At 34.5% G+C, this 20,815-nt stretch overlaps 1 protein-coding gene across 2 annotated transcripts in view; it reads left to right on the top strand.

Annotated features, from left to right (window-relative positions):
* The window catches only part of CFAP299 (cilia and flagella associated protein 299), a 646,399-nt gene that overhangs the window by 252,685 nt on the left and 372,899 nt on the right, over positions 1 to 20,815 (top strand). The window contains exon 4 of one of the 2 annotated variants that reach the window (XM_078002640.1): positions 12,168 to 12,218. The exons of the other annotated variant lie outside the window; for it this stretch is intronic. Within the exon in view, the coding sequence (XP_077858766.1) occupies positions 12,168 to 12,218 (51 nt within the window). The remainder of the gene's footprint in view (positions 1 to 12,167; positions 12,219 to 20,815) is intronic. 2 annotated transcript variants of the gene reach the window in all.

Here is a 20,815-nt window from a genome sequence, read left to right as displayed (position 1 = left end):
ACCGTAGCCTCTTAGAAACGAACAGAGCAGAGTTTATCTTGTTCAGCCTCTGTCTCATTATGGGAATCCTCCTTTGAGCTTCTCTGACAGATGGCTATGCAGTCTTTGCTTAAATAGTTTAAATATTTTCATTGATAGGCAGCTCATTCCTTTGTAGGTTGTTATTTGCATTTCAGCAAGTTCTAATAATTAGACTGCAAGGGGCGAAACCTGCCTTCTTTTAGTTATTGGTCTTCTGGAGCAATATAGAATAATACTGCTGTCCCACTGTGATTTTTTAAGATAGCTTTCACATTTTCTGGTAAATATTTAGAGCATTTTAAGGTTAAAATTTATATTTTCTTCAATCACTATTTAAGCTCTTGGCATTCTGATTTTTTTTTTTTTCTGGATACTCCCTATACAGTGTCTCTTTAGAAACTTCTTTTCAAAATTGACGTTTAAAAAAACATATAAAAGCATGCAACTCTTAAATGTGCAGGTTCATAAATTACTATAAAATGAACAAACCATTTGCTCAATACCCAGAATAAGAAAAAGAATATTACTGATACAAAATAAGCCTTATGTATGCCCATTTAGTCACAACTCTCCTGTTCTCAATGATAAACCTTATTCTGATTTCTAATGCCATAGAACGATTTTGTCATTTTTAAATGTTATATGAATAGAACCATAGTTTCTGACTTTTTAAACTAAATATTTTGTTTATGAGAACCATCCATGTTGTTATATGTAGTTGTGGTATATACTATTTTATCTCTGTGGTTTTCCATTTTATGATACACAATTATTTTTCTTTTACTTTTTATGGGCAGTGGAATGTCTACAATTTTTGACGGCTATAAATAATGGGGTTACGCTTATGCATAACTTTGTGTGCATATATGTATATTGGTTTCTATTGGTTATATACCTACAAGTAAAATTGCTAGGTCATAGGACCTATGTATGTTCAGTTTTGTTTACTAGATAATGCCAAATACTTTCCAAAGTGATTAGGCCAATATAAATTCAGAGCTACTCTCTATGAGAGTCCCTGTTGCTTCATGGTCTTACTAACATTTAGTATTTTAATTTCTGATTTTAAATATTCTAGTAAGTGTATAGTGTTATATCATTGTAGTTTAAATTTGCATTTATATGATCATTAATGAGGTCATCCATATGTTTACTGGTCATTTTAATATCCTTTTCTGAGAAGTGTCTGTTCACATTTCTTACCTATTTTTCTACAGTATCTTTTGTCTTTTTCTTATTTAGGCAATTTGTACATATTCTGGATAAAAATTACTTGTTTATATGTGCTGTGAATATATTCTCCCTCTCTATAGATTACCTTTGTGCTTTCTTAATGAAAGTTCCAAATTTTAATGTAGTCCAACTTATTAATCTTTTCCTTTATGGCTAGAGATGTTTCTATGATGTTTAAGATATCTTTGTTAACTCAAAGTTACAATTATATATTCTTATGTTATAGTCTAGAAGTTTTATTGTTTTAATGTTTACATTTAGATGTATATTTTACCTACAATTACTTAAAACAAACAAACAAACAAACAAAAAAGATGGAGTACTGCTCTGTCACCCAGGCTGGAGTGCAGTGGTACAATCTTGGCTCACTACAACCTCCTGCTTCCAGGTTCAAGCAATTCTCCTGCCTCAGCCTCTTGAGTAGCTGAGATTACAGGCATATGCCACCACTCCTGGCTAATTTTTGTAGTTTTAGTAGATACTGGGTTTCACCATGTTGGCCATACTTATCTTGAACTCCTGACCTCAAGTGATCTGCCTGCCTCGGCCTCCCAAAGTGCTTGGATTACAGGCATGAGCCGCTGTACCTGTCCTGCAATTACTATTTTGCATATAGTGTGAAGTTACATCGAGATACCCATTGCACATCCTAGCAAAGATGTCAAGCAGGCATAAATATAAAAATCTGGATTTCAAAGTGCAGGTCTGGGTTGAAATTAAAAGTTTAGAAGTTTTCAGTATACAAATGCCACTATGAATTTAGTTATACTAAAGAGTTTAGCATAAACAAGAAGCCTGAGGACAGAGCCTAGGAAACTCCAGTGTATCATCCCAAAAGAGACTTAGTACTGTGCTACAGGCTAGTGTACAAAACAGTGGACTAGTATGGAACACAGTGTGCTATAGATTCCTATTACTTGGATACTACTTTTAGAAATGTACCTACAATTGTATTGATTTATTACATTGGCTTGTGCCAGTCACGTCACAACATAAACTTCAATGTTACAGCAAACCAAAATGTGAGATATTTAAATATGAATGGTTAGCTATTAAGCCATGCCCTTCATTAACCACTACTAGAATTGATTAGTTTGAATATCAAAGCAGCAATTAACATGTTTTCTTGAGCATTTTATAGTGTTTTCATGTTATTCAGATTATTTGTTCAAGCCTATCAGGGTATTTTTGAATCCCAAATAATTAATCCAACATGTTAGCCCTTTCTGCTTTATTCAGGCATTCAACATTGGCAGATATGATAAGAAAGCGACTAAGAGCAAATACCAGATACTGTAGGATTATACCCTAAAATCTCTGACTGGTATACTAGAGGCCTTCCTCCTCTAGCTGACACTGCTCCTAACTGCAAATCGTGTTTAAACAAAGCTATTCAGTTGTACCTAACATACTGTTTCCTCAGATTTTCAAGCAAAGAAATCATAAGAGAACACACCTTTCTGTGAATCCCCACTTCCTGTGATTTCGAGGTAGGGCACCTAACGCTAGAAACTGGACCACATTCTTAGAGTAAATCACTTCCAGTATAGAGTTATTTCACCTCTGGGAAAAGGAATACCCACAAGATGGTATGATGCATGCCTAAATGTCATACTTTGGCCTCTAGCCACCTCCAACTATGTGAAAGTAAAAGCTTTATGCAAAATAGCTTTTATTTGGCCAAATCTAAGGAGAAAGTCTTTAAGTATGCATTTATTTCAGTTGCAACATTTGCGTAGTGCCTGTTTTATGCAGTGCACTATTCTATATATTATTGAGGCATAAAATGAATTATGGATCTCTGTGCTCCCACCTTATATCTAATCTCTACGTCTCCCTTACACTGCTGTTGAATCCACAGCTCTATAATCGTCTTCATTTTCTGCATAATTTGCTTATGAAATTACATCCTGTGATAGCACTTTCTTAAGACATCTCCATACGTTGTTGCAAGGTGCTTTCCTAACTTCTTATTAGCAGTGTGCTAGTTGGTCTTTACAGTTATGTGCCTAACATTCATATCCTGTGAACCGTCTTTAATTCTCCACTGTTTTATATAGGTTTGGCAATGACAGATAAGAATCCTCAGGCTTATAGAGGTAAAGTCATGTAGTTAGTGACCCGGTGGGTCTAGAAAATTGTTTCTAAAAACTTTTGTCCTATTATTTTTTTTACTAGTCCACACAGTGTAACTTCAAAATTGTAGAGGTATTGAATTTAAGGACCCATATTAACAATGAGTACAATTTCAAAACTCTCTTAGGTTACCTCATGATTGCATTGTTATAAATTTCACATAAAATGAGGCCTGCTTCTCCTGATCTTGCAGGATACTACTGTTACACCCACAGGAAATCTTTAAGGTCTAAAACTTGTGTTTAAGTTGTAAGGGATCATTTATTTTTGAAATATTTGTAGTAATACTTTTGTAAATCATGTGACCAAATCATAATATGGGCCTTTAGCAATGATGCAATGAAGGTTGTTGATTATCAATGGGAAGCTTAGATGTTATGTACTGGAAATTGGGATGCAAAAACAAAACCAAAAGCTGAAATGTGTCAGATCTCAAAGGGAAAAATCAGTAATTCATGAATAATAAACAAATTTTAAAGTCACAGTGTCTGAATGATCTACACTTATATATGTGATCTACACTTATAAATAGCAGATCACCAAAATCCAAACTGACATTGGCTACTGTATGAGGGTGATATTTTTGAAAGAATGACTTGTGCTGAAACAGTTTCTGCAATATATTAGGCGCAAATATGCTTTCCTTCCATGTTAGGCACGCAGAACTTTTTCCTGTTGACTTTTCCTTAAACAAACATATTATCTGATATAACTAGTCCAAAGAAAATTTCCTCTTCCTCTACATGAATGAACTCCCCTTTTACCCTTTTGCTAAATCCTGGAGTTCTGATGTAGTTCAGGATCTTATATTACATCCATGTCACTTTTTGGAATCACTTCAATGGTATGGTGCCTTGAATGATTTTCAAGCATTTAATCAGCTTCTGTTTAGGTCTGTTTTCTCTTTTGACAGTATATGTTTATTTTCCAAATACAAATATGATACAGATTAGACTCCCTGTGCTGTTGTGAGCTTTTAAATAAAAAACAAGCTTTGTCTTACAGTCTTTAATAGTTACAAAAAGTGGCAAAATTAAGAATGTTTCATCAGTTTGTACTGTAGCTATCATGACAATTATTGCATACTGTGGTTATTTCTTTCTTCGCACTAGTGAAAAGGTCAGTTTTTTTGTTATTGTTTCATGGAAATAAACAACTCCTGAGGAATGGTTCTGTGTATCCAAAACACAAGGAAAGTTTCTGGTACGTGGATTTAAACTTATTCTGTGGTGAAGATAGTAGGCTCTAGAGTTAGAATTTTAAATTCATAGTTGAATTCTGATACTTACTAGTTGAACCATTTTAGTAAAAGGCTTTGCCCTTTCTGTGACTTAGTTTCATCAGTTGTAGAAAGAGGGTGACTATTGTATCCACCCGATGGATTATGGAATGATTTAAATGAGATGGAATAGAATAAGTAATGTGCTTCATATGGTATCTGTATTTATTGAATGCTTAACAAATATTTGTTGTTATTAAGACTTATATATGAGAGTGTTATATAAAGCTGCAACCTTCCCAGATGGTTAGAGAGAAGAATCAATAGGACATAACTTTAAAAGTTTTATAGCTTATTAAATTGAGACTCAAAGAGATGATAATTTACTATATACATCTTAGTTATCTAAGATTGATTAGAGAAGTTTAGTTTTTAATCTCACTATTTTATCATGTGACATTATTTAAAGTAGGATATTTGTGCTCCTATAACTTAGTTTTGTGCCTAAATTTTGAATGAATCTGACTTAGATACTTCTTAACCTTTTTTATGTGATAAATTTTCCTTGACTATACATACCATATTTTGTGCATTTTGAGATGTAAGTCATATGAATACATAAATACTGTTAGGGCATTATTTACTATGCCTTCATTATGTCCCACCTACCTTTGCAAGTAGTTGAGAGAAAATTCTAAAATCAGATAGATAGAATGAAAAAATAATACTAACTCTTAAGCAGATAAATCTATACTGGAATGATGGCTTAGAGTGAAAGCAAATGGGCTTGCCATTATTGTATTTTTCCCCCTCTTTTAGACTTTGGAACAGTCAGACTCAAAGTTTGTTGTGTATAGTGGACCCCACCTAGGGTCACCACATCACCTCACACTCAGGGCTATTGCTTGATTATCTCCATCCAGGTGAGATAAGCATGGATCACTTTCTCATTCATTTCCACAGGGAAGAGTAAGGGATAGAGAGATGTGATTAAAAATTGCAGCACTATCACAATAGCAAAGACATGTAATCAACCTAAATGTCAGTCAATGATAGACTGGATAAAGAAAATGTGGTACATATACACCGTGGAATACTATGCATCCACAAAAAGAATGAAATCATATCCTTTGTTGAAGGCCAATAATGGCAGAAGGCCATTATTATTAGAAAACTAATGCAGGAACAGGAAATCAAATACTGCATGTCCTCACTTTTAAGTGGGAGCTAAATGATGAGAACACATGGAGCTTAGAGGGGAACAACACACACTGGGGTCTATCAGAGAATAGAGAGTAAGAGGAGTGAGAGGATCAGGAAAAATTAACTAATGGGTACTAGGCTAAAAACCTGGGTGATGAAATAATCTGTATAACAAATGCCCATGACACAAATTTACCTACGTAATAAACCTGGACATGTACCCCTGAACTTAAAATAAAAGTAAACAAAATTCAACAGGTTCCAAATAAATGTAAATGAGGAAAGGCAGTTAAGAGATGCTAGATATGTGCTTTTTAATGCCTGGCTACTTGTCAAGAATGCTTACAATCACTTCAGTTGTACAGGCTTATCCTAGTGGCTCTAACATAAGAAATAACATAATTAAATTAATTTTAAAAATGTGTGAACATGGAAAGGAAGAGTCCAAAATATCCATAATGGAAAAGATGTAATTTTTTCCAAAGTTCCAGAGAACTAATTGAAAAATCATTAACACTACTAAGAAAGTTCTGCAAGGAGACCAAATAATAGATGTCTGCCTTATACCAGAGAAGAATTCTAGCATAGAAATTAAATATAGAAATTAACCAACTATTAATATAGGTTGATGAGAAACAAGTCTGGTTGGTCCTGGTGGCTAATCTTTCTTTCCTTCCTTGGTTGCTTAGTAGAGAGCTGGCTCAACAAGTCTATTAGTTTAAGAGAAGGACACCCTGTGGGACCCAGAGGCTCCCACTTTCTAACAAGGCCATCCTGTGAGAAAAAGTCTGCTCCCACTCCAGATCACAAAGCTTCTCTTGCCCTTTGGCCTTATAAATACATGAGGCATTACTGACTCAAGGCCCTTCTCTGCTGGAACATTGGCCATGTGCACACAGACCTGGGCAGTGGGTGATGGAGGTGAAGAATGGGGATAGGGTGTGCTGTATTGTTTCTCTGCTTCTCAGTTTTCTCTTGATGCCCCCCATGCTATATTTGCACTATGAGGTGCTGGTGGCTTTTGCTCATGATCCCATACTCCCAAAAGTATAAGCAAATATTTAGATACTCTTAGGATAAAGAAGATCTCTAAGCATGACACCAAACCCAAAAATATCAAAAGCAAGGAATTATGGATTTGACTAAAGAAGACTTTGGCATGTCCCTGTAAGCAAAATGAGAATATGAAAGGTCAAATGTGAAAACTATGTTGGCATATTTTACATATTAATTTTAAAAAGATGTAACATATTTCTTAACAGAAAAATAAGCAGAAGGATGAATGGACATGAAAATGCCCAAATGCCTAGCAATCACTTTAGAAATACACGGTGCAAAATATCTAAATTAAATTAAAACATAGTTAGGTACAATTTTTGATTCTCCATATAATATATATACATATATATGTACATATATGCATACACATATATACATACACACACGCACAACCATACATGTTTATTATAATAGCTATTATTGAGTGCTGAGGGTCTGAGGGGGTCCCATGATCACATTATACTATTAGTAGGAGCATTTTAGCAATATGTGACAATAGGTAGAATAATATGTATATCCTTTAGCCACTTATAAAAATTGTTTCAAAGAAAATATTTATGAATGTGTTTAAGGACTTAGGTATGAAAATATTTGTTTAGCACATTGTTTTTTAATTTAGAAAAGATTGATAGTGAACTCAATTCTAACAGCAATCAGTTGTTCAAGTAATGCATCATTCATCTATATGATAGAATACTGTACAACTAGTAATAAGATTGAAAATGCATAATGGCTTTAAAATATTGTCAACATGTAATCCAAGAATAAAAAACTCCATCTCTCTTGATATCTCCATTTAGGAAAGCAAGAAAAACAATCTCTCGAATTATTTCTGAGTGGTAGAATAATGGGACCTTATTTGTTTTTCTGCATGCTGTCTCTTTTAAAAAAATTAATACAACATTTTAACTCAAGTGGTAACAAAGGTAAAGTGTTCACTTAAAAAATGCATGAATATAAAATTACACATTAGAATAAAATTAATATTTTAAACCCAGAAGTTTTACTTGTTGGAACCATTATCCTCACCTTTAGGAGATTTAATTCCTTCAGTAGCTTGGCCTAGGGAAGGGAGGACCCAAATCAGAAGAAAAATTTGAAGTCTGATAACAGAAACACTATCTTAAAAGAACTCACCTTTCAAAAGTTGGGTTTTGGGGAGAGGAAATATCTTTTGACTGTCAAAAGCTAAATGCTTGAGGGACTCAGGGCATGTATAGAAAATAATAAAGTAAGGGAAAATGCAAGCTGATGCACTTTTTTTCTGCCTAATCGTACAAAAAAGTTTGATCAGCTGTCATTAAGATAATTGGAAGTGTATGTGACTAAAAGTTAGGCAGTGGTGGGTCCCTGGGCATCAGTCCAGTACTCCACTCTCTAGATACATCTTGATGTCTTCACACAATTGACATCTTGACACAAGCTGACAATTGAAACTCAAGAGGGATCTTCACCTAGCTTTCAAAGTCTTACCTGGATTACAGGCCCCAGTGAAATGCTTCGTGTCCAGAATGGTGCCTGGATATTGGCAGTGAATACATGAGGTGCCTCAGCAGGTGGCCTGATGACAGACCCTTAAAGTCAAGTGCATTTAGGCAAACATGAAAAGGTTTCCAGTTTATTACTTGGAGGACACAATGAACTGGATAGGACTGGCAACTGGAAAGCAAAGTGAGATGCTTACATTTCAAGGTGAATGCAGGGACAATCAAAAAACAAATATGAATTGTACAAAAGTATGAATTACACGTCACGTCAGAAAGTCAGGATGGATAGATATCAATGACTTTGTATCAGACACTTGTCCTCAGAGGCCAATATAATACCAGAAAAAAGCATATAATCCTAGGAAAATGGAAAGGATGATGGAGAGGAGAATTCTGAACTGCCCAAATATTTTCCTCAGAGCTTTTGAGTTTGAGCTAGAGAAAAAGTAACTTAGTTTATTTTACATTGGCAAGATGATATGTTTTGCTACCAGTGAAAATGGGGGCTCACAAGGTAAGGTCAGTTACAGAGAAACATTTTCAAAGCTACATTTTTCATGCCTGAGTCATATAAAATGCATACCTCAGAAGAGAAATGGTTATTTGTAATTCTACTTGAGGTCATGCTGAAATAATTTATTCATATTTTAGAAAGAGGTAGATGATTTTCATTGAAGAGATACTTCTGGTGCAGATACATTTTCTTTTGAACAACATTTAGTTTTCAGCCAAACGCTTATTGAACGTATCTATGACTTTACTTTCCAAAAGTAAAAAGTGGTGTGATGGGAGGGGAAGGAAAATACCAAAATGATTTTTCTAAAGTGTTTTCACTTTTTCTTAAACATAAAAAGACACTAATATATTTTACTCTAAATACAGACCGGAGAACTGAAAACTAGATTATATAGCCAAGAGGAAATGGCATTACAAAATGCTCTTACTGACTTTACTACATCAGCTTCTAAATAAAAGAAATAGAAACAAATGTCAGGAATGTGTTTTCAAGAATGAGATTTTGCTTGTGGTATTTCACTCTGGCTCTGAATAACCAGCGAACAAAATTAAAAGAAGATATTTATTTGTTTTTATAAGAATAAAACATTTGTATGTCTCCTATTTAATAACATTGCCATGCTAGCTTTTGTTCTTTATTTTTCTTTAAATCTTCCTATTTGGAAATAATTTCAAACTATAGGAAAGATGCAAGAATAACACAAAGAATACCTGTATATGCTTTACTCAGATTTACCTAGTATTACCTATTATTTTTATTAACACTTAAGATTTTTTTTAACATTCTGAGGTTTTTTTTTGAACAAAAGTTAGTCATTCTGCATTGTTTTCTGTTGGTTTATCGGCAGCATCTCTGTCTCCTACAGCTTTGGGGGTAGGATAGCTTCTGCCTGACCATGGAAGTCCTCTTAGGGCAATAGGGGCCAACTTGCCTTTCTTTTGCATTCCTATGAGAGGCCACAACACTTGCTGTGTGAAGAGTCAATGAAGCTCTTAACTATTGTAGCTGATGAATACATTTTTAAAATTAATAAAGGTGTGAGCAAACAAATAAATCAGTGGTGGTATGTATTGTAAAAGTGAAAACCCCATTCCCTAACCATGTGTCCCTTTCTACAGCTAAGAGTATCTTGTAAGTCTTTTCAGAAATACTCTGAGTATAGTACATACAAAGATATATAGCCATAGCTAGTCCAGGGGCAGTGGCTCATGCCTGTAATCCCAGTGCTTTGGGAGGCCAAGGTGGGTGGATCACAAGGTCAGGAGTTCGAGACCAGCCTGGCCAACATGGTGAAACCCCATCTCTACTAAAAATACAAAAATTTAGCTGGGTGTGGTGGTGGGTGCCTATAATCCCAGCTACTCTGGAGGCTGAGGCAGGAGAATCACTTGAACCTGGGAAGCAGAGGTTGCAGTGAGCCAAGACCCTGCCATTGCACTCCAGCCTGGGCAACAGAGCAAGACTCTGTTAAAAAAAAAAAAAAAAAAAATATATATATATATATATATATAGCCATAGCTACAGTAATAGGTATATAGATACAAACAGATGTACATTTGTTTCTTAAAGATATAAACACCAAACTCCTTTTCCATATTGGAAATAATGGTATTAGACTCTGCACGTATTCTTCCATGGTGTGCTCTTTTCATATAATAATATACCTGGATTAGTTTGTGATGTAAGTTAATATAAATGTGCTTCAGTCTTTTTAAAGGTTGAATAATATTTCATTATATGGGTATACCATAATTTTTAAATCTACACTCTAAATGATATGCTTTTTTAAAAAAATGTTTCGCTGATACAAAACTAAGATTTTATTTTTCTTTTGTGAGATATTAACTGTAAGATAAATTTCCAGCAGGTTCACCTTTACATTTAAATTGGGATAATAACTTTAATAATCATCATTTGACTTTTCTTATCTTTGGTGCATTCAGTAATGTTTGCAGAAGGAAGGAAGGGATAGAGGAAGGAAGAAGGAAAGAAGAAAGTCAGATAGGCTAGTTTTTTGGGGATAGTGGTTCCTTACATGAGTAAAAGAGGACAGGGACCATCTAGTCAAGATTATGATCAAATTTTCTTACCAATTTTCTATTGTGAACTTTTTATGTCTTTCAGAGGGCAGCTGGAGGATTACTTTCTCAGGAAGAGTATAGCTAATAGAATATTAAATAATATTTTTATTGTATGGCCCTGTGGTTCCCTAAACTTCTTCATCATACCTGAAATTTTTCTCAATATCTAATCTCCTTAGATAGACAAGCAACAAGAAGTACTATAGAGTTTTGTTGGTTCATGTATTCTCTACTTCATAAGGATATCTAGATACTCTGCCTTTCTTAAAAGCAAAAAGTAGAGGATGGAGAAACAGAGAGGAAGTGGAAGAGAGACATCAGTGAGACAGAGAAACCATGAGGAAGAGAAAGTAAGAAAAAGAAGGAGGAATGGAGAAGGGAAGAAATGAGGGAGGCAAGAAGGTGATGATGCCATTAGTTAGAGCTGTCAACATCAGATAATTAGGGAAAAAATGAATAGTAAGTCAGAAGAAAAGAGAAAACACCAAGATATAAGAATTCAACATTTTCCTACTTCAGAAAGCAGAGAAACATTGTGTTATTTTCCATAAAGTCAAAGAAGTCAACAATGATCGCTCAGCTTCTGACTGCAGACTGAAAGCTATGTGTGTTGGAAGGGCATGATTCAGAATAAAAAGGATTGTTTCGAGGGCTTGTATTATAATTTAAGTTGTGCAAGGAGAACTGGGAAATGTGTCACTGCAAAGGTGAAATACTTGCTTTCCATTTCTTAATTCTGTGGGAACAGAAATTTAATTATGGTCATGAATCTTTCATAGTGGGGCCAGCTTGGAAATTACATTGAACTGGGAGCCTATGTATTGTAACAATATGAAGGTTACATGAAATAGTTTTGCTTAAGTTTATTTTAGATTAGAATGTAGTATAGTGAAGACATTTAGAAAGCATTTCATAGCCAAAGTTTCTTTTAAATTTTACTATATTACAATTTTATATACAATTAATTATATGTGTGTATATATACACACATACTTATCTGTACAATTATAATATATGGAGATATTCATGTTAAAGATATGTGCTATCTTAATTTTTATACCATTCACAAGTGTTGTCGAGCCTAAGTAATTAGGAAATAGATAACTGATTCCAACAGTACCAGAGGGTGGGGTGCAAGCTATACTTTAGGTAGGAGATTGTTAACATGTGGAATACACCTCACTTGGATTTCCCCTCTTAATTTATTTAAGCTAAATCAACAGGAGACTGATGCTGCTCATACCTTGAAGAAGCAACTGGCAGCAAGTACTGCTTACGGAAAAGTTTCCTTTACAAGTTAGAAAAACATTTTGGCTTCATCCTACGTATACACTCCACTCCAAAGTCTATTGCTACTGTTTTCCGAATTACTCACTAGCTTGATGAATGACAGTCACAAGTAGTGCTTTTATTGCAATGTACAGATGTTGATAATTTCCAGAATTTTCTTAGGGTAAATGGAAGGCTTTCATTTTGAAAAAAACTCATTGTAGATTTAATGCAGGAACTTAGATTTTCACTTAAAAAATCCATACAACTCTTATGTTTTAAAATCTTTTTTTTTAAAGAAAGTTTGCTTAAAGAACCTGTTGTCTTTGGCATTGATAGAAAGCAGATGTTACCAATGGGATGAAGCCAGGAGGTTTAATGAGTAATAATAGAGTTAGAAACAGAACAATCATGTTAAGGGTCAGAAATGGGTTAGAATTCTTGTGTAAAACTGGGTAAAGCTTACAGGGCACATGCATATGTGTGTGTGTGTGTGTGTATGTGTGCACGCGCGCACAGAGAAGGAGGGAGATGATTAAAAGGAGAAGAAAAAAGAAAATGTTATATGAAAACATTTCATGATAAAATACAGTTCTAAAAATAACTTGAGATTGGCCCACATTTAACTTTATTTTATTGGGTATTTTATATTCACATAGTGTTTGAGACTGTTAAGTCAGGGGTTATAACTCAATATAAAGGAACATATGGATGAATTTTTTGGAAAAGTTTCCAAGGGCTATACATATATTTGCTACTTGAGTACTTTCCTGTGTACAGAAATGTAAAACGCTTAAGAAAATAAGTATATATTGGGTTAAATAACATGACTTTGTAAATAAATAGGAATATTGCCTTGTGTGTAATTACGCTAGCAAAACTTGACAGTGAAATCAAAATAATATTCCCAGTTATTAGGAGCTTCTTTCTGTGATATTATTTAGTTATGTTAAAGAATCTTGATAACTATGTCATGCTGTTCCTACAAATATTTCCAAGGTAGGAAACTATGCAGTGAGAGAAGGGAGCTATTTGGTAGAAGAAGGATGTCCTTTTAGAAATGTTTTAAGCTTGGTTTATAGGGTTTACTTATTAAAATGTAAAGATTATTTAGATATGTCTCTTTATGTTGGATTTTTATCAACAGAATATTTATTTAATATCATATAATTTTAAGTAGTCCAGAGTAATAAATGTTAATGTTATTTTTTATTTCTTGTTTATATTTATAAAGGGCTAAAGTAATAATGGAACATGATTTTTTTTCATGGCACAATTAATGTGTACCACTTCTCCTATTTTTTAACATTTGTGGAATTTCTTATAATTGCCATTTTATGTGTAACTATGTTTTGATAGTTCTCTAGTAATATGTGGTTTGTCTATATTTGCATGTTTATATTCTATATTCTATAAGTTTTTGTGCTCATATCCCTGTGCTGACTAATGAATTTTGTCCAAGGAAGTAATAATTGTGTTTGAATAGTCTATAAATGACCCTCAAAGTGATATAGTGAAAAGAAGTTAAAAATTCTAGACTATGTTTGAACAAACCAAATGCACTTTAGTAAGCCTATCCTTATCCAGATTATATCTGGGCATAATTTTACCCACAGGATGTTTTTAAAGACTTTTAAAAAGGCTGAATAATGCTTATTAGTGTCTATAGATTTGCAGAGAATTTGCCTACTTATTTTATTTTTATGCTTTATAAGGTAGGTCTAAGTAATTTATTAATTGAAGAGATTCTGGTTCCTCCTTATATCTGTTCTTTCTGATCGCTTTAACAGTCTTTTTAATTTGATAGATGCTCTAAAAAAATGACATTAGTGAGGCGTGGACAGAAATAAGAGTCTGCTCTCTGTTGTTAGAAGACAGCACACTGATTTAACTGGAGTGAATATTACTGAACCCAGCAGCACTCTCAGTGTCCCCCAACCCCTAACCTGGACTTAGTACTGAAGTGGCAAAAATATTCACATTTAAGAAAACAAGAGCAAAATCTAACACAATAGTATGCAAATTTAGTGCCTCCAGAGAAATAGCCACTTCTCGTTTTTGTCTCCCATTCTATCTTCTGTCTTTCCTAGGTCACTGTCACATTCTTTCTCAGGCTATAGTAATTCACACTTTATCTTCTCTCTTTTACAACGTTAATATTCTGAAACTCAGTTTCTTAGCTCAGCACCTTAAAAATAGTAGTACAGAATGTGTATTAGTTTAGTTAGTACCATTTAAAGAACTTTTTTAAAAAAAGTTTTCATCAAAATGGACCTAAAGCTAAAACGTCCTTTGAGACATTATTTCTGATACCATAAAATCTACAAAGTTCCTTTCTAGATGCAGACCTATCGATTCTATTCAATGATAATAATAAAGGCTTTTTATACCCACATGGCTATCTCAAATCTTGTTATCAGCCCTCCAACTTAGTTGTAGGAGGGTTTCAGCAGTCTTGGTTATGTTGCTCTGGGAGGCTGATAACCATTATGCTATTATCAGTTGGGTGATGAGCTGGTCACCTTGTAAGTTTAAGTTGTTCTATCAGCCGTCCAAAAGTAAATGCAAATAAACGGGTTCCAAACCCCTTTAGAGCACACTGTAAATCTTTGTAACTTCATGGCCAAATGGTAAACCGCAGGACCACATGACTCAATTCCCTTGAGACAGTCATGTTATTCCTGTCAGACTTTTCTTCCCTCATTCATCAGCTGGAAGCTTTCATCTCCTTTTAAAGTCATGGCCTTTCAAGTAGGGGTGAAATTACACCTGTCAGTAATAAATGTTCTCAGTGCTCTCTATCATTCTGTCATTTCACAAAAGATATTAAAAGGAAGCATAGCTTATTCCGCATTCAGTTAACACCACTTTTTTTTCTTTCTCTACTTTTAGATACCTTCCTGTTATGTAATTGTTGAGCAAAGTTTTAAAATGTTCACTAAATCAGGGGACATGTGGGAATGCTGGGCAAATTAGCTTCCATGTGAACTATACATTATATTCAATAACTACGTTAAACTTATTTGACAGAATGATTTAACTGTATACACAATCTACAACGGCAATCTAAATGTGCCCTTTAGCACACTTGTTCTGTTTATTTTTTCTAAGTTACACTCTGATAACTTTGTGGTTGCCCATAATACCATGCAGTAGGTGCACCTGTGTAGCCACCATTTTATTTACATAGAGAACAAAGTTAATGTTTTATCAAATCCAGACCACACCTGGGTTGGGACACTTGTAGGAAGCAGGGTTCAAATCAATTGCAACTTGCTTTTAGCCTGATATTTGAACTCCACTGAGCAAACCCTTTTGAGTTCTCTTGGAAGTTTTCAGGATTCAGTCTCTTAACTCCCTGTTAACTGAAGGATAAAATGGGAGCTGGAAGACTGAATATTTTACCTGTAAACCCTGTCACTCACTGTGGTAGGTCTTGACTGAAGAAATAAGAATAACTGAATTGTGTCATTACAGCCCACACCATACACTGTCCCAAGCAGATAATTCTTCAAGTACAAGTGTATTTGGCTTGATATACCTGAGTATGAGGGCCAATATTTTTGTCAATTTTCTAATGCTGAACCGGATTAATGAATAAATGCTGTGTGAAATTCACAAATCGTCAAAGGTGGTCATGCTCCAAAGCTTTGTTGTTTTGTTTTATTTTATCCCTCATAGGGAAAGTATGTGCCAATTTTTTGTAGATTAGTGATACCGCAAAGAATCCATGCAAACACATAACCTCCCACAACTATTAGCAAAGCATAGTGTTTTATTTTTTCCAGAACACAAAGGAAGTATATAATTTCTCTATTTTTATACCCTACTTCTTACATTCTGTCTTTTCTTATCTCCTTCCGCTTCAGGAGAAAAATAAAATTGTAAATAGAAAAACAGACCCTAAAACTCAGTGAGAGGGATAGATTGACTCAATTTGTCACTAAACTAAAAAAAAATTATCTCAAAGCACAATGCTGATTTAATTTCTCTGGAAATGATTACACATTTATCATTAGAGTTTTTTTCTATTAAATAGGTTCTGACATGTTATTAGAGTTTGATGAGACAAAACCTATAGTATCTATTTCAGGCCTAATCAACTAATAACTTCATTTGCAGAAACACCCCATCCATATAGAGGGCTGAAAATGAATTTCTGTCATTTAACATTATGTTTTGTGAAATCTCTGTAACTATATGAAATGATTTGAGAAGTTGAATTATCCCTATTTGTGTACCCAAATTATCCTTACATTAAATAATTTTCTGTGGTTTAAACTATTTCAATAATACCCCCATCTTAAGTAGAGATTGAATTTAACACCCTGAACTCCGAATTAAGTACACAGTTTTAAATTAATTAAGTAGTTCAAAATGCCTTTGAACTCTGAATTAAGTACATAGTTTTAAATTAGTTAAGTAGTTCAAACCCTAATAGTGTGGCCTTGGGCACTCTCTTTCATTTAACATGTAGTTCTTAACAAGCTTGATTGTCTGTTTTAGTCACCTTCTAAAGATAAAAACATCAAACTAAAAGAACCAAATATAGCAGTAAGAATTGCAAGACTAACAGCCTAGGACAGAAAGGAAAAGTAACAATGAAGTGCTGGACATGTTATGAGGCTCTTTCACATGCATTTACATGTTTGATTCCCCACTATCCTACATGAGATATGCAACTTATTTCACAAATAAGTAAGCAAGGCATGGGAAGCTATGCAATTTCCCCAAGGCTGGTAAGTGGTAGATTTGAGATATTAACTCAGGACATTTTATCTTAACTCAGTGGTAAATGTCATAAGTCACCTATACCAATTTAAATATTTTCTAGTATATTCAGTTTGTACAGGAAGTAGAAAATTAATTTTAGGAAGAGTCCATAGAAATGCTAAAATATACAGAGCTTTTTTTTTTTTTTTTTTTTAGATGGAATCTCACTTTGTCACCCAGGCTAGAGTGCAGTGGCACGATCTCAGCTCACTGCAGCCTCTGCCTCCCAGGTTCAAGCGATTCTCCAGCTTCAGCCTCCCGAGTAGCTGGGAATACAGGCACATGCTACCGCGCCTAGCTAATTTTTGTATTTTTAGTAGGGACGGGGTTTCACCATCTTGGCCAGGCTGGTCTGGAACTCCTGACCTTGTGATCCACCCGCCTCGGCCTCCCAAAGTGCTGGGATTACAGGCTTGAGCCACCGCACCCGGCCCAGAGCTTTGACACTTGAAGTTATTGGCGTCGCATCTTGTGTAGAACCCCTCGTTTTCTAAGGATAATGAATACACTATTTTACTGAATGATTTAACTCTAAAACTGGTTAGCACATATGTTAATTCAAATAGATTTAAATAATTTAACTCAATTTATTATAAACAAAAATTATGTTATTTCTTTCATTAGCTCTTCAAATCTAGGTTACATGCATAATGCCAATTAAGACAAATAGAAACACTTTTTCCTCCCTGAACCTATCTCCTTCACCAACATTTCAGCTGACTTTTATGCTTTATTGCTATGCATGCATACCACATAGCAGTGTTTTACAAAATGCAGTCCATCTGTCACTTGCATCAGAATCACCTATGTTGATTTTGTGGAAAGCTGACCACTGAATTAGGTCATCTGGTATTCAGGCTTAAGCTCATTAAAGTTCGAAACCCACTGCCTTTCAGTTTAACATCATTTCTCTGTGCACTTTAAGATGGCCCTGCTCTACAACTGACTGCATTTCACAATTCATCTGTACTTGCGAAGACTAATGCTTGACTAAAACACTGTTAGCTGAGACAAAAATGATGGAGGAAACATACATCTCTCTTCAGTTTATAACTGATAACTCTTAACTATTCCTCATACCTTTGCTACAGAAAGGCAGGCAGGCACATGTTTGATTCATTTTCTCCAGTTTATTTAATGTATCATTATTATTTTCCAATTAGTGTAAAGTTGGGTTTTGTTATTTGAAACTGTAGTATGTGAGCATCTGCTTTGTCTGTTAAGGACACTTCTAATTTTGTATTCCACTTTTCATTTCTGTATATATAACAAATCATCTATTTTCAAGTGAAATTTACTCCAACGGAATGTTGTCAGTTTGCACTGAAATAATGCTATATTTTTCTATCTTAATGGAAAGAGTTTTGATTAAAATTAACGGCTACTTAGAATATTTTAAGTCTTCAAGGAGTGATTCAAAACCAATAGAAAATACGTTCCTGAGAGAAAGTGTCCTAAGAGGTGCATTTGTGTGACTAATAATGACCTTGACCCCCATAGCTGTATGTTTAATGGAGATGACAAGCAGTCCATACTAGTGGTGAGGCACTAACTTTAAACTAAGGCACTTCTATTGAAAAGGAGCTCTTGATCTAATAGACATCACAGGTACTGTCATTAGAGAAGACGATTTGGATTTGATTTGCAAGGTGGGAAAGCCCCAAAATCAGGCACTGTGGGGGTGCAGCAAGTGTGGCGGGTGTAGTCAGAGGCCTGTCTGCCTCCTAAAAGGTTGGGAGCAAAGTTGATGTAGTTTGGGTGACAGAAATTAGAAGACGTGAGACAATGCTTTTTCATTCTTTTCTTTCTTTTGTTTTTTAAGTTGACAGATTAAGTACTAGCAATCGCTAGCAATATGGCTCTTTCTGAATGTGGTTACAAGTCTTGAATTTCAATGAATTAATCTCATTTATTAAACATTTTGTAAAAACAATGCTTACACATGTTGTTTAAATGTTGTTTGAAGTTGAAATGTTTTGAAATGGTATCTGATCAGCAGAGAAAAACACAATTTTAATATCAACATGCAAGAGACACCTTTGGTTGCATTTACACCAAAACATTGTAAATTAGTATATTTAATTATAGCTCCCGGTTTCCCATTTTTTCATAGAAAAATTTAAATGTTTATCAGCTAATTATATGTTAAATACCATGTGATATTATGGATTTCCTCAGTGGTAACATGTTTTAAAACTTCATTCATATTTTAATGATATACTTTATTTGAAAATTTCTATATTTTTATTACATTAACTCTTTCTGGCCTTCTATTGCAGCCACTAACTTTTGACTAATATTGAGAACTAAAGCTGCTAATATTTACTAATCTGAGCAAATTAGTTTAGTAGACTTTAGGAACTCTGATTTGAGCTTAGGGAACTGCAAACAATCCGAGTGCAGAATTTAGAAATCACCAGCTATCTACTGGTCAAATATTGTTCATTGGCTAGGTAAACAGTGATATGGAAGCTAACTTGTACAAGTGCAAAGTAAATAACAATGTGTTTACTTTTTCTAATATTTGTGTCTATGTATAAGAAATGGGTTGCTGGAAGTCGTACTTATTTACAAAGTAAAGCTTTAAAAATATTTTAATACCTTACTGTAGTGTATCTACTTTGGATTAGAAAGCTTACATCATCTATTCACTCTAAAGTAGGCTTGCAGGCATCTTTCTTTCTTTCTTTTCTTTCTTTCTTTTTTTTTTTTTTTTAGAAGCAGGGTCTTGCTTTGTCACCCAGGCTGGAGTTCAGTGGCATGATCATAGCTCACTGCAGCCTCAAACTCCTCCTGGGTTCAAGTGATCTTCCTTGACTTGGCCTTCCAAGTAGCTGGGATCACAGATGTGAACCACCATGCCCCGCTTAGACATCCATCTTGATACTTTTAGCAAGATAGTTAAGAAGTAATTTCTAAAATACTTCTAAATAGGATCCTTCGCTATTTCATTCAGCAACCTCTGCAAGCCCTTTCAGCGAAATTGAGGCACTTCTATTAAAAGTAACCATATTATTGACTGTGGCCCAAGAGTAAAGTGGGCTTCTGGCCCTCAATCCCTCCTTCAAAGTATTGTACCTTGCAGGGGCAGTCACTCTCACCTCCATTTGTTCCTTCAGCTTTTGGGAATTGGTAATTAACACTGCTTTCCTACTATTAGTACTCAGTTACTAACTCACCCTCGGAAAAAAGAACTAGTTCCTCTCACTGGTCAATACAACCTCAGATGTCTGAGCATTAACTTCACCTAAAAATTTAACAAATATTACATTTAATTGTATCATAGGCTGTTTCCATTTAAGTTTGTGCTTCTGTGTCTTCCCAACTAAACTGTAAAGTTTCACCTGTGTGTTTATGGTGCCTAGGACTGGAACCAGGCCCATGTGACTCTTCTTTGTGACCCCTGGCCTTCTGTTGGCTCCAAAACACACAAAATAGATAAGTTTTGAAGCTAAATTTATTGGCTGTATATGTTAAAAGTTCACATAAAAGACTTAAAAAGAACTATAATGTTTTATATATACATATAAACTTTTATATACATACGTGTACTTTTATATATGTAATTTTTATACATATAAGTATATATTATGTATTATAAATATGCATATATACATAAAAAATACTCCCAAGTGAAAGGGCTATAGAGATCATCTAGTCCCAACTTTATTTTACAGAGAAAAAAAACCAAACTGAGTGAGGAAAAGTGACTTTCGCAAGTTCCCAATGCAAGTTAGTAGCTAAGTTGGGGCAGCCAGGACTCCTGACATTCAGACAATGCTCACCTCACTTCATCACATGCTTTCCTGGCGGCCCT

Source organism: Macaca mulatta, chromosome 5, assembly GCF_049350105.2.
Source record: "Macaca mulatta isolate MMU2019108-1 chromosome 5, T2T-MMU8v2.0, whole genome shotgun sequence".
Taxonomy (NCBI): Eukaryota; Metazoa; Chordata; class Mammalia; order Primates; family Cercopithecidae; genus Macaca; species Macaca mulatta.
The sequence above is the reverse complement of the archived record's forward strand: the minus strand, read 5'-3'. Positions and strand labels throughout refer to the sequence as shown.